The sequence below is a fragment of the Lithobates pipiens genome, unplaced genomic scaffold (assembly GCF_037356315.1).
Source record: "Lithobates pipiens isolate NorthernLeopardFrog02 unplaced genomic scaffold, aLitPip1_a1.2 Scaffold_8, whole genome shotgun sequence".
Classification (NCBI taxonomy): Eukaryota; Metazoa; Chordata; class Amphibia; order Anura; family Ranidae; genus Lithobates; species Lithobates pipiens.
Genome location: NW_027507903.1, coordinates 206,809,756 through 206,832,033, shown reverse-complemented (window position 1 = coordinate 206,832,033; position 22,278 = coordinate 206,809,756). Strand labels below are relative to the sequence as shown.

At 39.0% G+C, this 22,278-nt stretch overlaps 1 protein-coding gene across 2 annotated transcripts in view; it reads right to left on the bottom strand.

Annotated features, from left to right (window-relative positions):
- Positions 1-22,278, bottom strand: part of CTTNBP2 (cortactin binding protein 2) — a 149,321-nt gene that overhangs the window by 99,715 nt on the left and 27,328 nt on the right. For both annotated transcript variants that reach the window (XM_077468478.1, XM_077468479.1), the window contains exon 2: positions 12,373-12,480. In XM_077468478.1, the coding sequence (XP_077324604.1) occupies positions 12,373-12,480 (108 nt within the window). The remainder of the gene's footprint in view (positions 1-12,372; positions 12,481-22,278) is intronic.

The following is a 22,278-nucleotide window of genomic DNA, read 5'->3' as shown; positions in this document are numbered from 1 at the left end:
TCCGCAGGACCCGTGATCACACTCACGGAGCTCCTGCGTTCCCGCAATGCCACGTCTTAAAGGACAACGTACAGGTACGTTAATATGCCTGTACATGCCCTTCTGCCGATGTATATCGGCGTGAGCCGATCGGCAAGGGGTTAAAGATGTTTCCTATTCCTAAGGGTAGATAATCACCTGGAGGCTGATGAAGGAGGCATGGTTAAGCTTCTGAAATGCGTCCCGATTGGCTCACAGTGGTTGGACTGACAGCTCTTCTCACGACTCTTAGCTGGATACATCGTCTTTGGGCGGACATCTGATTTCTGGATCTACCATCATGGCTCATCTTGCTCCTCACCACAGCCGGCTTTCTTCTCCACCAACGACTACCACACAGCTCCCAGCCCATTACAATCCACTGCGGACTGTCATCCTTTCTCTCCCCCTCACCCGCTTGTGCGTTCTATTTGTATTATATGGTATTTTACTTAATAAATTGTGCTACTCTATGCCGGTTTGGTGCTTTCTTCCCTTCCTATTTTACAGATTGTGGATTTCCAGCCCACATATGAAAAGAGCCTTGCCAGCACCACAGTGTCAGACATGTTCTACCAATTGCCTAATTTATTCCTATACCTCCAGGAATAAGTATCTTTCAATACTTCTATTTTAACCTGGTATATGACATTTTATCACGATAGAATGGGCAAAGTGTCAGAGCTGTAGTGTTTTTTGGCCATGTAGATAATCACCTGCCTACAGCAGTGGGTGAACGTTCAAAACATTTTATGATATTCATGGCACTGGATAATGGTACTTTATAACTTATGTGACAGACAGATCATACAAAGCATCTCAGGTTTGCTCCTCTTCCATACCACTAAAGTATGGTATACATCATGGCTCAGTTTAATTGCAGTATTTTATGACATACATATTACCAACTTCGTTCTAAAGCTAAAACTTACATTTAGGTAAAGAACCTGTGTCTGGCTTAATCTCTTCTCTCCCCTCTCCCTCAACCCACAGGGACTGAGGCAACAGTGGGAGCCATTAGCTCCTGCTGCTGTCAATCAAATGCTGTGAGGAGGGAGAGGGACCAAACCGCTCTGTGTGTGTTGATGGACACATGCTGCACACAGCTTGCTGTGGGGACACTTAGAGAATAGGAGGAGCGGATAGCACCAGTGGGGGATCCCAGAAGAGGAGGTTCTTGGTCATTCTGTACAATACCATTGTTTAGACCAGGTGTTTATTATTTTAAATTTGGTGGTTCTCTAAAATGTATTTGGCCAGAAATCCAGCTGCAAGTTTTTTTTTACCTGCTGAGCTTCCTGCAGCTGCTATAGAAAAAAATGGATCTTTATGGGCAATATTGTTAACAGCTAAGTTTGATGGGGCACATTTGCAGGCCTTAAAGCAAAATGTCTGGCATAATATACTACATCAAATTTTATGGAGTCAACTTAAGCTCTTGTATGTATTAATAACTTCATTTGCTTACCCCTTACTTAAGATGAAACATAAGCCTAAATGCCATCAAATTAACGATGACAGCTAGTAAAGTGGCCTCCTAAGAATTTTGCTCACAGTAATTATATGTTAAGAAAGTGATTTACTGGGCTTAGATACATAAATTGTGAAGTTAATTCTGATTTAAAAAACAAAAGCTAAATCTCAAGTCAGAAAAATGTACCTTTGGATCATAACCTGTCTGTCATCCCCGCACTGCGGCCGCTACTTTATCATTTTACCGATATGAATGGGCAGTTGCTAATAGTATACAAACTATCTTGTCTGTAAAGAAATCCTTAAGAAGGGCATTCTCTGGACTTGAAGTTCGTGGTCAGATCAGGAACTCGTGTCTTTGGATAAGCCATTCATCCCCAAACTTTAAAGCAGGGGTACTAAAGACTGTCAAGTTGGTTTTCTCAGACGTTTAGCTCACCCTGCTGTTCCTTTCTACAGCACCTGCTTTGTGTTTACATTAGAGATTAGAAGGCTGTCAAGTCACTGCTGGGAGGTAGCTGAGATCGTTTATATACCGGGTTTCAGTGGGTCTGCGGTGAATGACCATAACCGCAGGAAAGGCAGCTATAGAAAGATTGAAATTTGTCCAGTTCTGCAGGCACCAGCCAAATTTCAATCGATCTATGGGCAGGCTGGTTGTACTGAAGTCGATCCATCAATCAACATCAGTAGAACCAGCCTGTCAGGTTTTTTTTGCCCAATCACTGCTGGCGTCTATAGCTGCCAGTAATGATCATTGTATTCTGCCAGTGGGGAAGGCTCCCATAGACAGAACACAATAGTTACCAGGATTGAAGCAAAGAAAAAATAAATAAAATAAAATTTTATTTAGCAGTTGCTCAAGCCTTGCCAATATGAAAAACAAATGCACTAGGCAGAAAGGCCGGGTTCCCTATAAGTACATCTACTTTTTAACTAACACTAATCTTATATTCTAGGGTCTAGTGCTGTTGACATAAAACACTTATAATAGAAGACATAGAGATTAAAAGATCCAACTTTACTGTCCATTGATGTTGGCAAAATCACAAGTGCTTAAAACAGCCACACAGCGAGAACCTGAGAAGAAGAGGATTGGGGCAGCTCTGCGCAAAACCATTGCACAGAGCAGGTAAGTATGACACGTTTGCTAATTAAAAAAAAATAATAAATCTGAACGTTTACAGTCACTTTAATTAAGGTGGTTTTAAACCTCCCACATGAAATATAAACAGAGCATATGCCTCTATAGTAGGGACTTGTCTCAATTTTCAGCACTAAGTGTCATTTCTGTTTGCTGCTTCGTTCATCTGCTGTCAGCATGAATCACTTCTGACAAGTTTTCCTGACACCAAGAGAAAATGGTGACAGGGAGGGACCTCCAGCTGATTGAAAGCATTGACTCTGTTCCTGTGTGCTGTGTGAAGGGGGTGTGTCTCTTCCCTCCAATCATCTCTAAGAGCTCTTCTCACTGAGCTCTGTGGTGTGTCATTTCAGCTCTCCACCCCCTTTTTTCTGACAGCTCAGACAAGCGTTATCAATTCTGGACTCTGAACAGATGTACTGTAGAGAACAGAAGACTGCAGATATATAGACACAACTTCTGTAGGAGGATTTGATCCATCTCTATATCACCTGAGGCCAGTCTCTACAATGGGTAAATGTATAGGTTTAAAATCACTTTAAGTAATTTTTGAGCTGCATTTTCCTGCACTTTTGGGCCATGTTGAGAAGAAAGGGCACCCTTTTATAAAAAAAGAAGACAAAAAAAAGAGCTCAAAGAACAATATTAACAACAACCACAGCGATCCATTAGATGTTACATTTTTTGAATTAGCTTTTAGTACCAAGCCTAAATGTCATATGGCTGCAATGCTAAAAGGACACAAGTCGGATCTCTATTGTTACATTCTATTTGGCCTTAAAAGAGGAGATGTACTGTACATTATATAGAATGACACAATTCAGGTGAATAGAGTTTTCTGCTTCTGTTTATGTGGTTTTATAGTAGCAGACCTCCTAGGCATGGAGGCACAAATGGTAAGCTTGTTAGAGGATTAAGTCATTTAGCAAAGTATGCAAGGTTATTATAGTCTCAGACATGAAGTATTAATATGTTAGGTTTCAGTACTTCAGGCCAAACCTGACTTCTGCTCAAGGCTCACAATGGTAGATACTTAATGCACATCTTAGATGCCATCAAACAATCTGCAATTATTTCATAGCTGTGCCCTATATACATCCAATTAGAGAGTACAATGGGCACAGCTAGCACTCAACCCCCAGACCCACTAATAACCTGTAAACACACCATGCATTATGGATTACTATAAATTATTCCTCAAGGTATTTATTAGGATTAACAATAGGAACACCTGTTACCATTTCATTTATATAATACAATAATAAACACACCCTTTCTCAGCTCAGTATTTATGAAAGAAATACTTAATTTCTATGAAGAAATAATTCAGCAACACAGTTCATTTAAAATCAGCTTACTGAGGACTAATTATTCTACAGAAACTAATTTTTGTGCTTCTCTTTATTTATATAAAATATCCAATTAGGTTCAGGGGAATATATGTTTTTATTGGGCTTTATTGGGTATTTGAAGTGAACTGAACACATTCCATTAATAAATAAGCCCATTTGACTATAATGACAAGATATTAAAAGTGATTCTACTTTTAACAACAAAATAAATATCATCCAATTCTAACCAGCCTGGGCCTCCCAGGTGAGCTATCATATGTAATTAGCATATTTAGATGTACTTCTGGTCAGATTAACCAGCAATGCTAAACACACCAATGAAATGTTGCCTTATAATGCCCCGTACACACGAGAGGACTTATGTCCGACAGACTTCCAAAGGAGTTCCGCCGGAGTTCCGACGGAGTTCTGACAGACTTTTCGGCCGAACGGACTTGGCCACACACGATCACACTAAACTCCGACGGATTCGAACGTGATGACGTACGACCCGACTCGAATAAGGAAGTTCATAGCCAGTAGCCAATAGCTGCCCTAGCGTCGGTTTTAGTCCGTCGGAGTAGCATACACACGAGCGGAGTTTTCGAAGGGGACCGGGTCCGGCGGAGTTCCATCGGGAAAATTTGAAGCATGCTTCATTTCTAAAGTCCGTCAGACTTTTGCGAAGCTAAAGTCCGTTGCAGCCCACACACGATCGGATAGTCTGACGGACTCGGTCTGACGGACTTTGGATGTTGAAAAGTCCGCTCGTGTGTACGGGGCATAAGAGTACACCGGCTCTAAAACTGTCAAACTTGTCCCCTATGCCTGCTCCACACAGATGCTGAATTTAAAAACAAAATGCTAGCCAGGTACTGTAAAGCAGTGAAAATTGTGAAATGTAAGGCTGGATTCACGCAGTTTTAGTGCTTTTTGCATTTTGGAGATTTGCACTACAGTCCATTTAACATGGTTTGCTATGGAACACGTTCTGTAGTGCAAATCTGCAAAATGCAAAAAGCACTAAAAATGCATAAGTGTGAATCCAGCCTAAAGGTAATCCACCTTTACAATCAAATATTCAAACTAACAAGCTTAAAGTGGAAGTTCAGCTTCATCCTTTAGGCCTGGTTCACACCTATGCATTTTTTAGCGCATTTTCATTTTTGCAGAAACACACTACAGTCCATTTAACATGGCTTTCTATGGGTCAAGTTCACATCTGTGCCTTTTACAGAAAGGGCCAGGGACTTTATTCTGGTTCATGGTTCCATAGACATCAATGGCTTAAAAACCTGTATTGAAAAATGCAAAATGCACCTGGAATATGCAAACTGCAACCTGCATATGTGTGAACCAGGTCTAACCTTCCTAACATCTATTCTAACTAACATGTTTAAGAAAGATGTATATACTAACCTATTTTCAGCCCGCTCCAGTCCGATCATGTGATCATACTCCCCTGGGTCAGCCAATGCCGCTGAGGAGAGGAGGGAGCGCCGGAAACGGTTGGGCTGAGGAAGTCCATGCTCCAGGCACAACCAGCCATTGTCGGAGCACTCTCTCCTCTCCCCTACTTTCTTACTCAGTTCAAATAGGTGTTAGGAGGGGGGAGGGGACAGTTTTAAGGCTAGTTAGGATGAAGCTGGAATTTCACTTTAAGATGTGTATACATCTAAGTGTTTTACATACTGTGCCAATTTCATCTTGATCCGTAAATACAACCATTGCATTTGTTGACCAATAGGAAGATGTAAAGAGCAGACAAAGGATGGCAAGAAGCATGACCAAGAAATTAATGTCACAATTTGTACCCTGGGATCTCTATAATCTGGCATGTAACAAAAGTGATCTGCGTGGTATAGGACCCCAACCGTCCTTGCTAAACCTTTCCTACAACAAAAACCATCTATGTTGGAGATTGAAGGTTCACAAGGGGGCACATTTACACATATTTTAGGACTATCTATAAAAAGGTCCCTTTTGGCAGCAGGTCCTTCAAATAAGCCAACAATTTACATCCCTTTTTGTGGACCTGACCACAGTCTACCACTACAGTCTACTGGGAACAATATACATGTTTGATAAATACTTACAATACTGAGTAACTCTCTATTACACTCCACAACTCTGTATTAGGAGATGCCACCACAGAAGCCCTCACTGGCCCTGTGTTTTTTCCTCTTTTTCTTGTCCTTCTCACCTTACACCCCCTTCCTTCTACACCAAGTAAACCACTAAAAACTTGCCATCAGACTCACTTACGTGTCTGGTGTTTTGAGCGGTAAAAAAATTACGTTCTTTGTACCATTATGTAGAAAATGCCATTCTATGTTTATGCAATTGGTTATGTGTAATAATATTAATTGTTTTAAGTAGAGAATCTTGTCGTGTCAATTCCTGATGTAAACCTTTAAAAAAAAAAAAAAGTGATCTGAGGATGCGATGAGGTACTCCTCACAGGTTTCCTCTAAACAGCATTCCTTATAAGGCCAAAAATGGTTTATCTTTAGTATTTTCGTATAGGGAATTCCAGTGAATTTCAGTAAGGCTGATGCAGCATTATGAAATTATTTAGTGCAATCATGTAAAAATAGGACAAAATACCCCAAATTTACATAAAAAACCTCTTTAATAACTTAATATGTTATACTGTTGTTATTCTAGCATTATCTCTAAACAATGTAATCAGATATCTGTCAATCCAAAGCTCATCCTGAAAAAGAGGATTGAGAAGCTACACCATAGTGCAATCATTTTGTATATTATTATTGCATAAAGTTCCTGTGACATAAATACAACACAAGCAATATCTGCGAGGTACAGGAATGTGACTATTCTCCCTTCACTAGTCAAGCAAAATTAACATTTAATCAAAATTAAAATAAAATATACTCTGAATAGGATATTCTAAGAGGACACCATGATAATTGTTATTGGTGTGCGCACCCAGAGCGATCACAATGCTTATAATCCTGCCTTCACAAAGCAGTAGGGATAGGCTAAAGCTACAGGGGCCACCAGAGTAGCGCTGTGCCTTGTGATAGCTGTAATGACCAATCAGAGAACTCACAAATGTAATCAGTACTACTATTTATATTTAAAAGCCCTCCCTTTCCTCTCTAAATGGAGGAATGGGATCAAGGAAAAATAGTGCAGGCTATCAAAAGGAGAGGAGAGAGAGAGAGGCTGCTGCCCACCAATGTTGTGGGATTGTTATTGGGGGATTTTGAGTGCCAATGATGAGGGTGGGAGTGGGAAGTTTTAAAATGTCACCAATGATTATAGGATTGTTTTGGAGGGATAAAACTGTCACTTATCACCAACGGTGTAGAATTCTTTTGGAAGGGGAGAGGTTAAAGTGCTGCTGAAGACCAAAATGGGAGGTGGGATTAAAGTTTAGATGTGCATATAAAGGCTAAGGTGTAACATGTAATATGGTGCCAAGTCAGAGCCCCCTCTGACAGCAGGTGAATAGCTCCACCCACACAGCAGCGTTTCTTCCTCCACAGTTTCATCCTCTGTTGAACTTTCTTCCACTATTAATGAAAGGCTTCCCTTTTAGTGGGCTACTTTTAAAGGCTAAGCGAACCTCAATACCAACATGTTTCTTTATTTAAAAAATATTGTAGCAAAAAAATAAAAGGTCCTGGTATTTTTATGTCATATGTTTTATTCCAGAAAGCAAGGGACGTTTTTCTTCAAAATGTTTAGTGTTTTATTCCTTTATATAATGAAAATACCCAATAGTTATTAAATACCACCAACAAAAACTCTGTCTCAAAAAATTATATGATGATTTATTTCTGCAGTGATGCATGACTATAACATGAAACTACTACTACTAATACACTAAAAAGAAAACTTAAATATGGTCTGGAAAGGAAGGGCTGTAACATACTGATATTGAGGTGGTTGAAGGATAGCATTATCTTTTTAAGGGAAATTGCATTACTTAAAAAAAAAAAAAAAAAGTATTTATATGCTTATATAAAGAGGTAATCATTTTATTCCCATCTAGAAATATGTTTACTGTAGTAGAGTCTAACATTATGGCTGAGCCAATAGAACTAATTTAGGTTTGTAGAAGGGAGGAGAAATGTTGTTTCTAAAACTCCATCCTGGATATTGCTAATGAGGCCTCCAAATTTACCACATATTAATCCAATTTGGGGGATAGTCTGAAAAAACAAGTCAGATTTATGGAGGCCCCACCTCACAACTTACAGAATTTAAAGGATCTGTTACTGACGACTTTGTGCCTAATATCCTAATATCACAGCATACCTTCAGAGGCCTAGTGGCATCAATGCCTTGATAGGTTAGGGCTGTTTTGGCAAAAAAAAAAAAACTGTTTTGGTGGCAAAAGGGGGACCTACTCAATATTAGACATGAGCTATATAGATATATATATTTAACCACTTCCCACCAGGCCAATGTATATATATATGGCCGGGTGGAAGCCTCCTCCTTCTGACTGTATGTTCAGGAACGTCCTTCAAAAGGAGGGGGATTGCGCGCGTGTCCCCGCGCAGCAGTGCGATCTCGATGCGCTCGTGTCACGTGGCATATCTCGGATTAGCAGGAGGGCTCTGTGATTTGCCCTCCTGATCACAAGATGGCCGTGTCCAATCACAGCCATCATGTGATGTAAACAAACAGCCGGTTGCTAGACAATAGGCTCTCCTCTCCTCACACGGAAGTCGTCGCTGAGGAGAGGAGAGCAGATCGCTGCAGTCGGCTGGTGATCAGTGAGTATGAGCTGTTTTTTACAGCTTTTTACTCACTGATCACCAGTCTAGTGTAAAACACACACGTCCCCAAAACACACATGTCCCCAAATAATAAAAAGACATGTCTCCAAATAATAAAAACACATGTCCCCCACATATGTTCCACTAAAATCACATGTCCCAATGATTATCTGCACATATATGTCTGTGATCACCTGCACACATCTGTACATGATAATTTGCATGCATATGTCTGTGATCACACAGACCAATTATTATACATTTAACGGAATTTTTGTAGCAGAATACTTTTAGAATATTTTTTCCAAATTCACACTCTTTTTTTGCTTATATCGCAAAAAAATAAAACTGAGTCGTGAATAAATACCACCAAAATAAAGCTCTATTTGTGCGAACAAAATGATAAAAATTTCATTTGGGTACAGCGTAGCATGACCTTGAAATTGTCATTTAAAGTGGCTGGGAAGGAAGGGGGCGAAAGTGCCCTGTATTGTAGTGGATATATATATATATATATATATATATATATATATAGATAGATAAATATTAATATATATATATATATATATATATATATATATATATATATATATATATATATATATATATATATATATATCTGTCTATATATAGATATATATAGATATATATAGATATATATATATATATATATATATATCTGTCTATCTATATATCTAAATAAGTCAAAATACTGTTAGTCAGACAGTATCCAAAACAGAAGTTCCGTTTTCTCTGTCTGGCATGATGAGCATTGGCTCCAGTTCCCACCAGGGGCATTTTTATGTGTAAAGCTTTGAAACTGCCCATTTGATCTTGTCATTATCCTTTAGAACGTGTCTGTGGCTTTAGATGATCCTAAAATAGTGACAACTAAGTTGTAAAGCTAGATATGCTTCGGTAGGCACAGCATGCAATTCTTCTGTTCTCTAGAGGCTGCTCTCATCAGGAAGAGTGTCTTAACGTCTACAGACATGATTGAAATGGTTGAGATGGTGAGGATGATAAAGTTTCCAATACAAGATTAAAATCTCAGATTTATTCTCAGTTGTGTATTAGTGAAGGCAATAAGAACAAGAACATGGTTCCCTGCTCAAGGACAAATTTATAAGAGATCACATAGCATCCAACCGCCACGCTACTAGGGCCCCGAGGATGAAGCTGTAAAGAGATCTTTAATGATACACAGGACCTGTTTCATGCCGGGCACAAATCTAACATACCAACATTTTCCAATTTTTCCAATGTTCATAATTGCCTGTTAACAAAGTACTAGCCATAGAGGATACCTAAAGTAAAGAAGAACTTTAGACCATGTGCTGTTACAGAATAAAGAAAAAGAATTATAATTTAAACATGAATGCATAGTATGAAGTATTTTTAAACCTTGGCTCTTGGTGGTAAAATAAAATCATGTTACTCTATGACATAGAAGAGTTAAGATATAAAACCGCCACAAATCTTAGCAACTCCAACTGTGCATGTGATGAAAACTGCATAATTGGAGGTTCCCTTCTGTGAAAATTGCATATCAAAATGATCTGCAGATCAAGGCATGTTGACTGCTAAACTGTATTCATATCTCAAGTTTGTCTGAGCTTTGCCCCACCAGCTTTGTCTCCTAAGTTGTCCTATTGGTCCTCTAACTAGGCAGGTGGCATCAATGATAGATAAAAAAGCCAGAAGGTGGGAGGGAAAGTGGACAAGCTCAAACTCAGGAAATTTAAGATTTGTCTGTTATTTCAGCAACCTATATTTCTGGATATATTGATCATTTTAACATACAACTTCACATAAGGTAAAATTAGTTTGAGCTTTTTTTTACATTTATGTTCAGTATGAACAGCTAAGATTCGTGATACATCCACTTTAATAAAAACTGCAATGCAAATGTTCTGTTTTCTGTCACTTAGCTTTTACATTACAGTGACAGTCGTATGATTGTCTAATGAAAGCAGTATTTCAATTTTGGATGTTTGGCTGCATAACTGACTAGTTTCTCTAAATCTCTGAGGGACTCCAGTAGCATTGAATTCATTTTGGATTTCCTGGCTCTTTCAATGTAGCTGTTATGAATTTAAGGTTACATTTGCATCTTAACATTCTGTAGCTTGACGTTCAAAGCTCTAAAACACTCAGCAACCAAAATATCATGCTTTTAAATTGTGCCTGTTCAAATATGAGCATGCAGGTGCCTGTAGCTCAGTCCCTGAAGCTCAAAAGGGTACCTGAGCTACTTCTGAAGCAGAATGGGGCATTGTTGGTCGCATGATCATGGCCTAAAAACTCCTGCCTGTAAATTAGCATTTTTCAAATCGAAACAAGCAGGAGAGAGAAGAAAAAGCGCCTCAAAGTGCAGACTGTTTTACAGGTTTATTAGGTGCAATAAAATACAAGGGGCAACTCACATGGAGTGAAGTATAAGCTCATTGGGAAGGGGAGTCTGGGATGTCAGCACTGGATGTCCACGATGTGGCCCACCAGGGTATGCTGCTGCGTGGAGGAGAACAGGCAGAAGTTCTCAGGTGAAAAGCCGAGCAGAGCAGATAAAGCTGGATCGTGGCATGGAACGTGGCACATTCGGATGACGTCCCCGGCGGGGAGGGAGTTGCGACGCATTTTCTAAGTCTGCGTGATGCCGATCTTGGGCATGCGCACTTCATCAGGTTGGAGAGTGGAGCAAGGGGAGCCGTATATATGGTGAGGCACTGGTGCTATCAGGGTCCATTTCAGCCATGGGACACCTCGGGGGAGTTGTCCAAGTTCTTGTGGACTTTAGGGAACTGTTAAAATGAAGGGGTCTGGTAAAGGTCTTTCCGAAGGAAGACGGGCCTCTTCTTCTGTAGTTTTGCAGTAAGCCATAATTCTTTGGCATGCTGCAAGACAGGAATGACACATTTACACCTGCTCTGCAGACTAAAAAGTGATCTGTATTCAGACACACCCACAATCGCTTCCAGAACTGCAACAAGTGACTCCCATAGCCTGCCCTAAAACTACAGAGGCTCAAAGCATGATGGGTCATGTAGTATCAGGACTGGAAAAAGAAAGAAAAAGAAAGTCAGAGAACTTTAAAAATCAACCAGGAGAAGGAGTCACATCACAGACACAAAAACTTGCTTTTTATAGCTACTTAAGGTAAGATACAGATAAAATGACAGTGGGGTTGTGATTCATTTACAGGAATCTCCTATATAAATGCACATGCGTGAATGAAGTCTAAAATCGGAGGAGCTCATCGCCACTATATTGGCCATAATGTAAAATACAGCGATGTGACAAAGATCCCTAAATAATGGAAAGCCTAATAGAAATCGTGTGAAAATTAAAGAACATTAATGCATTGCGAAATGTCGCAATGGGACAAAGATCCCCAAATAATGGAAAAAGCTAGTGGAAATCCTGGTGAAAATTAAATAACATTTATGCATTGCAAATGGCATACACGGCAGCTTAAAACAAAGATAAGATGTGTATATACCATTTTCAAATATTAAAATGTGCAGAACTCTGCACCAGCCTGCAGCAAATACAAAAAATATAAACATACCAGGTTACAAAATGCCTTCAATGAGCTCATTTAAAGAAGTGGCATTATTAAAAAATAAGTATACAGATAAAAAGTAAAACTTACCCTCAAGGCTTCTATCACAAGATCCCTTGCTTCTAGTTCTCCTTCTAATATACTTAAAAGAAAACGCAATTCTGGCTTGCTCAAGTTTTCCACATTAAAGTCTTTCGTCTGCAATATAAAAAGAGAAGATACATAAACAATTGATTAGTTGTTTTAGAAGAGTATATACATATACATTGATTATGTGCTCCATAACAGGATGTGATGTTGCAGCATTTACAAATGAAATTAATTAAAAGTGATGCATTAAAGGCAGAATCCACTTCAAATTACCTTTTAAGCTCCGACTGGATACAAGTAAATTGATCTTATGGGAAATTTAGCTGCAAGTTTTCCACCATCATGGCTCTCTTTAGGTGGGCACATTATCTCTGTGAACTCTTTTTTTTTATTTCTTTTTTTTTTAACACTGCATTATAGTGAACATTGTTTTTGAGTTTTCGACAGAGTATGAAATAGTTAAAAGCTGTGTCAGATATTTGGTCATTTTATGGCCCCATGAGAGGTGGTATCCCCTGATTTATTGTCCTAGTGTGCTGTCACAGTGGCAGAAAGTGAGGGGATAGTTAAAAAAGTTTTGGCTACAGATGGCACCATTAGGGGGGACCCAAGAGAGGAAATGTGATGCCACCCACCAAGAACCATAGCAGGGCAGAAGTGTAAATTAAATTGGGAAATCTGAGAAGAAATCTTGCTTGAGATATAAAAGCTGGTCAGTGATTCAACCAACCAAAATTCAACTAAAGCGCAATTCAAATCCCCTTTTTCATTCTGAATAGAAGAAGGTAGGGTTCAAATGCTTTCTGTGTTCCCAATTGAGCATTTTTCAATTTTATAGAAGTGTCCCATTGGGGGGATTTATTTGTACTTTTTTTTCGCTAAGGCACTTCTTAAAGAGGAAGTGGGAGAAATCAATCTCATATAAGAAAAGGCAATAAAAACCTGAAAAGATGTTCCAACCCTCCCTCATTCTATTGGAAGAAAAAAAAATTTGGGGTGAGCTTTAAACTATAATGATTTTGGTCTATTTGGAGTCTTATATGAGATTCACTTACAGCAGTAATATAGCAATTTAGCAGGATGGTCCACAATAAACACTGTTTCAGTAATCTTTTAGGGCATTTCACTAGGATCTATCATATTGAAGTCCAAAACCAACACCCTTTATGCCCCTATGGAACCCAAAGGGAATTCTGGCATTGTCAAAAAGTGACCGTTAGGGTCCCAGACTAGTCACACAATGACTTTTGAATTCCCTTAAAATATGCAACTATTATTGGATTGGAGAACAAAATCTCCAGAATTCCTGTTCGATATATATGACTTGTGTTGAATAACTAGAATACTCACGTAAAAACAAATTACAACTACTATATCTTACATGCTGGAAAATCTGTACCACCAAACGTCAAAACAGCAATCTAAAAAAGGGGTGGGAAATTTCACCTTCAATATTTACATTATCTCTGTTCTATAAATCAGGTTTCATTTTCTTTCACTAGAATATAATGTGCATGTTTTACAGCAAAAGCCAGTTAAAAACAGGCTGCACCAAACCTACCATGATCTTAGTTGGATGTGCCTGGCACTGTTTCTGGCTTACCCCAAGTGCAGCCAATATGATGCCCAATATTTGACAGATTCCAATCTAAAAAGAGCTGTACCCTCACTCCTAACAAACTGCCAAAGCATTCTCCAATTCTGTAAAGGAATTTCTCAGACATAATTAAGTAATCAGTAAAGACATGTTTACTTGATGCCACCATTCCTAGTTTAGAGGCAGAATGTGTAGACCACAGCTAACTTGTCTGCTCTGTTAATGCAGGGCTGACTGAAGTTTGGCAGTTTACAAGGACTCACATCAGTCTGCACTTAGACCCGCTAGGTGTTTTAACAAATGCCAGAACTGCCAAATTGCTAGAATGGCCCTTATTTTACCTATTGTACATATATTCTCCATTAATGCAGAGCATTAACTTTGCTTTGCCGGAGAAACTATGGGGTCCATTTATAATTTTTCACACAAGATTCACACAACTTTCACCTAGGTTTAAAACCTTTTCCCAACAGAATGCAATTATAAAACTGCGTGAAAGGTAAGGTAAGGTATGTGAAAACATTTATCAATAGGTCTATATATGTTTATATAGCAACATGTCTTATCCTGCAAAGGATAATAACACAAAGGATAGATGAAGCCTTGTTTCTCTCACACTACCAAGCTATAATTGAATAAAATGGCAACATTTTCTAAATTATGTTATCCATAGCGATCATTTTCCAAATTATGCTATCCACAGAGATGTATTATTTCAGAAAATCCATTAGCAATTACTAAAAGGCTACATATAAAAGCTAATTGCACTAAGGCACAGCTTCAGGGTAAAATTGCAGTGACACCTTATAGAAATGATGATGACTGTTTGGAAATCATCAAAAATTCACAGTGTAGCAAGTTTTACTTCTTGCGAATCAAATCCCAGTCTCCACTTAGTGTGAAAATGTACATATTGGTTGGAGAACCACCTTTGGCAGGATCCATACATCTACACATGTCAAAGACTTGCTCATACGGGGCTTGGCAATAGATCTGCAAACAGTGCATATATAAATGGCATGACTTTTTATAAATGTTATTTCTAAAATAGGAAACTACAGAGTTTCTACTACTCCCGAAAGAAAAAAAAAACATTAAGATCGCTGTGGCTGACTGAGTTTCAGGATTGAATATGAGTAGTAACATGGTTATATGTTGGGTATAATTATGTCAATGACCAGTGCCATGAATGCCATGAAAGTATAACAGTTACAAACCTGATTTTAGGTATACCAGACTATAGTGAGCATATATTGTAAAAAAAACATACAGTGAAGATAGATATGACAAATTTATTGACAGAATCAGATATAGGAAGATAAAGTGAGGTGTAAATCTCTATTTTCCTATAAGGTCAAGCTTGGCTAGCTTTACCCCACCCAGAAGCTTCTCTATTGGTTCTTCATTGTGATGGGAGGCTAGATTCAGGAGATAGGAGTGGACAAACTTTTATTTTATGAAAAAGATTTCCATGTAATTTATCTGCCTACATCTATGAAATTATAGACTATTTTGATACAGAGTTTCTTTTAAAGGTAACTGCAAGTAATGAGGTCAGCCCTGGAACGATTTACCCACTTTCCAGGCCGTTTTTTTTTTTCTTTTGCAATGTGGCACGGCGTCAGTTTAACTGACAATTGTGCGGTCGTGTGATGCTGTACCCAACCAAAATTTATTTACTTTTTTCCACACAAATAGAGCTTTCTTTTGGTGGTATTTGATCACCTCTGCGTTTTTTATTTTTGCGCTATAAACAAAAAAACAGAAAATTTTGAAAAAAAAAAACACATTTTTTACTTTCTGTTATAAAACATTTAAAATAAAATGTAAAAAAAAAATTATTTATTCATCAGTTTAGGCTGATATGTATTCTGCTACATATTTTTGGTAAACAAAATCCATCCCAATAACCGTATATTGATTGGTTTGAGCAAAAGTTATCACATCTACAAAATAGGGGATAGATTTATGGCATTTTTATTATTTTTATTTTTTATTTTTTTAACTAGTAATGGTGGTGATCAGTGATTTTTAGCGTTACTGCAATATTGCGGTGATGAGGATTTCAGCACTTCCAGTTTCAGTAACACTATTTCCTGCCTGGTACGGCCAGTGGACACTTCTGACCGAACAGATCTGTGCCTGGTTAGATGATGTGAAGGGCTGGGGAGACATTGGGGTCTATTAAACCCCTATCTCAAAAAAGAATGCCTGTCATCTGTCCAATGCTATCACACAGTGATACCAATCAAGTAAAAATAAATAAATACATAAAAGAAGAAAGGTAAAGAAAAAAAATTACAATACAGTGTGTTGTCTAATTGGCTGACTGGGGGCTTCTAGCTGTGGCTTCTGTCCATTCATTGTTAGTTCAAATTGATCTATCAGCAGCAACTTTCTTTCCTTCCTTCACCTGATAATTTTTGCAGACATGCAGTAAAGAGAAATATATAAAGGTGCATACAAAACTAGTGCTAAAAATATAATTAACTAATTAGTTGCACGTGGCGCTGTTACCTGTGTGCCTTTCAGTCAACACTCCCTAATCTTCTAGAAAATCATATCCCACATCATACAAAATGTGATAAATAATAAACACTTAGGTAAATACCCAAATTTACATTTAGATTAAGTGTACAGTGACATAAATGAACAAACGTGAATATAGTCCATCCGCCAAATACCAAAAAAAAATCTAAAATGTATAGAAAAATATATTATCTATAAAAAGAAACCAAAAAAAAATTATATATAATATCCAAATAATAGAGAGTCTTTTTATAAAAGCGTGAGCAAATCTCCAGTGTTTAAGTCTCCTTATACACGTGACTCCTTCACCACACCATCCGTGCTTAATGACCCCCCTTCGTGAAAAAACTCACCAAATGCTAAGCCTTACACTCTCGTGTGAGGCAAAAGGGCTTGCAACAGATCTCTCAAGATGTAATTTGGATATCAGCACATCCGATTTTATCTTCTCCAATTGCGTACTTCAATGTGTATATATGAATACCTCAAAGAAAAATCACAGAGGGAGACCCCAATAGTGTAATACTGCAATCACTCTTTAATGTAAAAAATCGCACTCTTTATGCACTCACATGAACTTAAAAGGGTAAAATCACTTCAAAAGGATAAAGAAACTTGCTTCACAAATCCACTCCACAACAGCATTCTGAATACGTCGGGGCATTGGTGGTCACAGCGGACTTATTAGATACGGTACTGGATCACTTAATCTCACCCCTCCTCGTGCGTCCCGCCTGGTCCCACACAGCAGGTCCGTTCGAAAAAGGCGCCTTCAGATCAGATGATTCAGTTCACTTAGTCCTGTACCTCCTTCCCAGCTCCGTGTATGTCAGCTCAATGTTCACCAGATAGCCACGCCACTGATCTTACCAGAAAATGGGCATTTTGCAAGTTTCAGCTCACATTGATTTCAGTGAGGTTCTGGTTTGGCTTCCGAACGCCTTTGAAGTTCGCCGAATGAGGCTCAGACTGAACCCAGGGTAGTTTAGCTCATCTCTAATCTAAACTACCCTGGGTTCAGTCTGAGCCTCATTCGGCGAACTTCAAAGACGTTCGGAAGCCAAACCAGAACCTCACTGAAATCAATGTGAGCTGAAACTTGCAAAATGCCCATTTTCTGGTAAGATCAGTGGCGTGGCTATCTGGTGAACATTGAGCTGACATACACGGAGCTGGGAAGGAGGTACAGGACTAAGTGAACTGAATCATCTGATCTGAAGGCGCCTTTTTCGAACGGACCTGCTGTGTGGGACCAGGCGGGACGCACGAGGAGGGGTGAGATTAAGTGATCCAGTACCGTATCTAATAAGTCCGCTGTGACCACCAATGCCCCGACGTATTCAGAATGCTGTTGTGGAGTGAATTTGTGAAGCAAGTTTCTTTATCCTTTTGAAGTGATTTTACCCTTTTAAGTTCATGTGAGTGCATAAAGAGTGCGATTTTTTACATTAAAGAGTGATTGCAGTATTACACTATTGGGGTCTCCCTCTGTGATTTTTCTTTGAGGTATTCATATATACACATTGAAGTACGCAATTGGAGAAGATAAAATCGGATGTGCTGATATCCAAATTACATCTTGAGAGATCTGTTGCAAGCCCTTTTGCCTCACACGAGAGTGTAAGGCTTAGCATTTGGTGAGTTTTTTCACGAAGGGGGGTCATTAAGCACGGATGGTGTGGTGAAGGAGTCACGTGTATAAGGAGACTTAAACACTGGAGATTTGCTCACGCTTTTATAAAAAGACTCTCTATTATTTGGATATTATATATAATTTTTTTTTGGTTTATTTTTATAGATAATATATTTTTCTATACATTTTAGATTTTTTTTTGGTATTTGGCGGATGGACTATATTCACGTTTGTTCATTTATGTCACTGTACACTTAATCTAAATGTAAATTTGGGTATTTACCTAAGTGTTTATTATTTATCACATTTTGTATGATGTGGGATATGATTTTCTAGAAGATTAGGGAGTGTTGACTGAAAGGCACACAGGTAACAGCGCCACGTGCAACTAATTAGTTAATTATATTTTTAGCACTAGTTTTGTATGCACCTTTATATATTTTGACAGTTTGTAACAAGTGGCAGCTAAGGTGTAGAATTTGTGTCATTTAAGCGCTGTGGTGATACACTAGGTAAAGGGTTCGGTGTGTGTGTATCTTTAATAAAGTAAAGAGAAATAATTAAGTGAAGCCAAGGCTGGGCATTACATTTGCTTTTATCTAATGCAAGCGCCTTCTCTATGGGGCATCATGGCTGCTGATGGCTTATTAAAAAGCATTAGAAGTTCAAATATCCGCATCACTGCTGTCAAAATCTGTAGATTTTTATATACTTATTTATGCTAAATTTAAACAGTATAGTTCGGCCGAGGTTGCATGTAAAACTTTTGATCGATTAGGTTTTTCATTACTGATAAGGGAGAAACAAAGGATGATCAAAACACAAGAAAACACAAGGAGTTGAGGCATCTGAAACTAACAACCACCAGCTGCCTGTAGTAAACCTATTAGTAGCAACCTTTTATTATTATACAGGATTTATATAGCACCAACAGTTTATGTAGGGCTTTACAACATAAGGGCAGAAAGTACAATTACAATAAAATTTAATAAAATAGGAATCAGAGGGCCCTGCTCGTTAGAGCTACTTTTATGGTGGGGTCCTCAGGTAAGAAGCAGACCTCTCACAGGTTAGGAGAGTAAATGCATCTGCTGACACTCCTAGCACATGTGAATGATCTGTTAGAGGCAGCTATGTCATGACTCATTGGCGACCCATTTCCAATGCCGAGGTAGGCACAAAAGAAAAACTTCCTAACTTATTTTCGGAATATACAATGTATGTAGTTTTGTTTCCATACTAGAGTACATACCTATACCTCGAAAGCAGAGGTCTCCAAACTATGGCTCTCCAGTTGTTCAGAAGTTCAGAGTCCAGAAAGCCAATTGTGAAAGACGGAATGCACAGTTAGAGGGATCTCAAATGCTTTCTTTCTCAGTCATGGACTTGAGATATGCACTCTACAGTGTAGTTAAAGAGGAAGTAAACACTGCCTCCTTTTTTTATTTTGGTGACCTGCAAAGTAAAGCACAATGTGCTCGTATTCATCGCATACTAGCACATTATGTGAAACTTACCTGCAAACGAAGCCCTCGTCATCCCCTCTGGAGGCCGCATCCATCTTCGCCCGTCTTACTTCTGGGTCCACAGTCTTCCTTCCGGGTTCATGGGAGCCGCTGCTCACATCACAGGGTTCTTTTGAAATGGCAATGGCTGTTCCTTCAAAGTACATGCGCCCATGATATCATCGGCGGCGTATACAGTAAATATCTCCTAAACGGTGCAAGTTTAGGAGATATTTACAGCACCTATAGGTAAGCCTTATTTTAGGCTTACCTATAGGTACATACAATCAAGGGAAGTTTACTTCCTCTTTAAACTCATGCAAGGTTTTCCTGTTTCTAGCAGTTTGTGATTTCCAGTAACTGCATGAGTATGCTGCAGCAAACAAATTAAGACATTGGGGTAATTAATAGCCTGATACATGTACTTCCTCAACTAGTGGTTTTATCCTTTTTTTTTCACAGAGAGCTTAGAAAATTAAAATGTAAAAGCTGACTGACTGCGCTCCAGTTGAGAGTTTATCTCAGACGCTTTTTAATAATTCACTCCAACTGAATCAAAGAGGTATATGATACAGATGCCTTCCATGTTCTCACCAAGCCAATGTTTACACTGACAGCATGGTACAAAAGGAGACATATAGGTTGTATTTACAAAAGTAGCTTAATGTTCCGTGATATATCAAAAAGAGGTAGAATGTTTTAAAAGGTACAGTTATCTATGAAAGGATATGTAAAGGTTTGTTTAAAAGAAAAAAAAAAAACATGTCATACCTCCTCTGTGCAGTTGGTTTTGCACAGAGTGGCCCCGATCCTCCTCTTCTGGGATCCCTCAGTGACGCTCCTGGCTTCTCCTCTTCTCGAATGCTCCGTTGGGGAGTGGCTCTCCCTTGGGGCACTTGTGCGGGCACCAACAGCAGGACTCGTCCCCGCCCCCATCTCCCGTGTCATTGGACTTGATTGACAGCAGCGGGAGCCAATGGCTGTGCTGCTATCAATCTATCCAATCAGGACCCGAGACACCGGCTGGAGCTGGTGTGCTCGTCCCTGTCGCTGGAAATACCGGGTTCAGGTAAGTAAAAGGGGGGCTCTGGGGGGGGGGGCTGCTGCATTACAGGAGGTTTTTCACCTTAATGCATAGAATGCATTAAGGTGAAAAACCTTGAGGGTTTAGAACCCCTTTAAGGGCTGGTTCACACCAAAACATAGTGCGGTAAAGGTGTGTTCCATGCACGTTTTCTGAGGGGCCCATGAATAGTTAATGGCACCTCAAACACATTTTGCAAACACAACACATTTGCAGGCATCAAATCGCATTGTACCATGCGGTTTCGTACAGTGTGTTCTGAAAAAGTAGTGCTTGAACTACTGCTTCTGCGTCCCAGAGTGTTTTGCAGCCCATTCAAATGAATAGGCTGCAAGATCTCACAGGAAATGCCCAATCTGGTGTGAATGGTCCTTTAATCCTTATTCTTCAGAAATATTTTATTATCTTGACAAGCTTAATTTTCCAATTTGGAGTGACTTGAATCACTCTCTTGACAAACACACTGAATGTGATCTATAAATGGGCTCCAGTGGGAATGTGTGCTATTCCTTAATTCCTCCCATATGTATTACTTGCAGACATGCCAGGGTTCAATCAGGGATTGTTTCTTTTGTTATGCATTTGCCTTTCTGGTCTCAGGTTTTACATGGCATGATAAACAATGAGTGTACACAGGGTGGGATTCTTACTAGAAAATCATCCCATAACTCACTTGTATATAAAAATATTTTAAAATAGTGACGTTTAAATTGATTAGAAGTTGGCACTACAGGCAGTCCCCGGGTTACAAACATTTGACTTACAAACAACTCATACTTATAATAAACAGAGGGAGACAACAGGAAGCGAGAGGAAATCTACCCCTAGGACAAGAAATTCACTCCTGTAAGGCCCCATACACACGGCCGGATTTTGTGATGGAAAATGTGCAATCGAATCATGTTGTCAAAAAATCCGACCGTGTGTGGGCTCCATCTGACTTTTTTCCGTCTGATTTTTCGACACACAAAGTTTGAGAGCGGGATCTAAAATTTTCCGACAACAAAATCCGATCGCATAAATTCCGATCGTGTGTAGACAATTCCAATGGACAAAGTGCCACGCATGCTCAAAATAAACTAAGAGAGGAAAGCTATTGGCTACTGGCCAATTTATAGTCCCGATGCACGTGTTTGATGTCACCACGTTCAGAATGATCGGAAATTCTGACAACTTTGTGCGACCGTGTGTATGCAAGACAAGTTTCGGCCAAAATCCGTTGCAAAAAATCCAACGGATTTTGTTGTCGGAATGTCCGACGGTGTGTACAGGGCATAAGAGTTACCATGGGGAAAATGGTGCTTTATCAACAATCCTTGTTTTCACAAAAACCCAACATTTTTAAAATCCAATTGTCACACGGACAGAAAGTGAGGTGAAATCTTCTGAACAGGGGCACAGACAGCAAAACCAACATTACAGGCGTGTTAACCGTATGCTATCGAAAAAAAAAACGTAAACATTTTTTTTTTTGGCTGGAGTTACACTTAAAAAATGTACCTGTTCCAACTTACATACAAATTTAACATAAGAGCAAATCTACAGAACCTATCTTGTT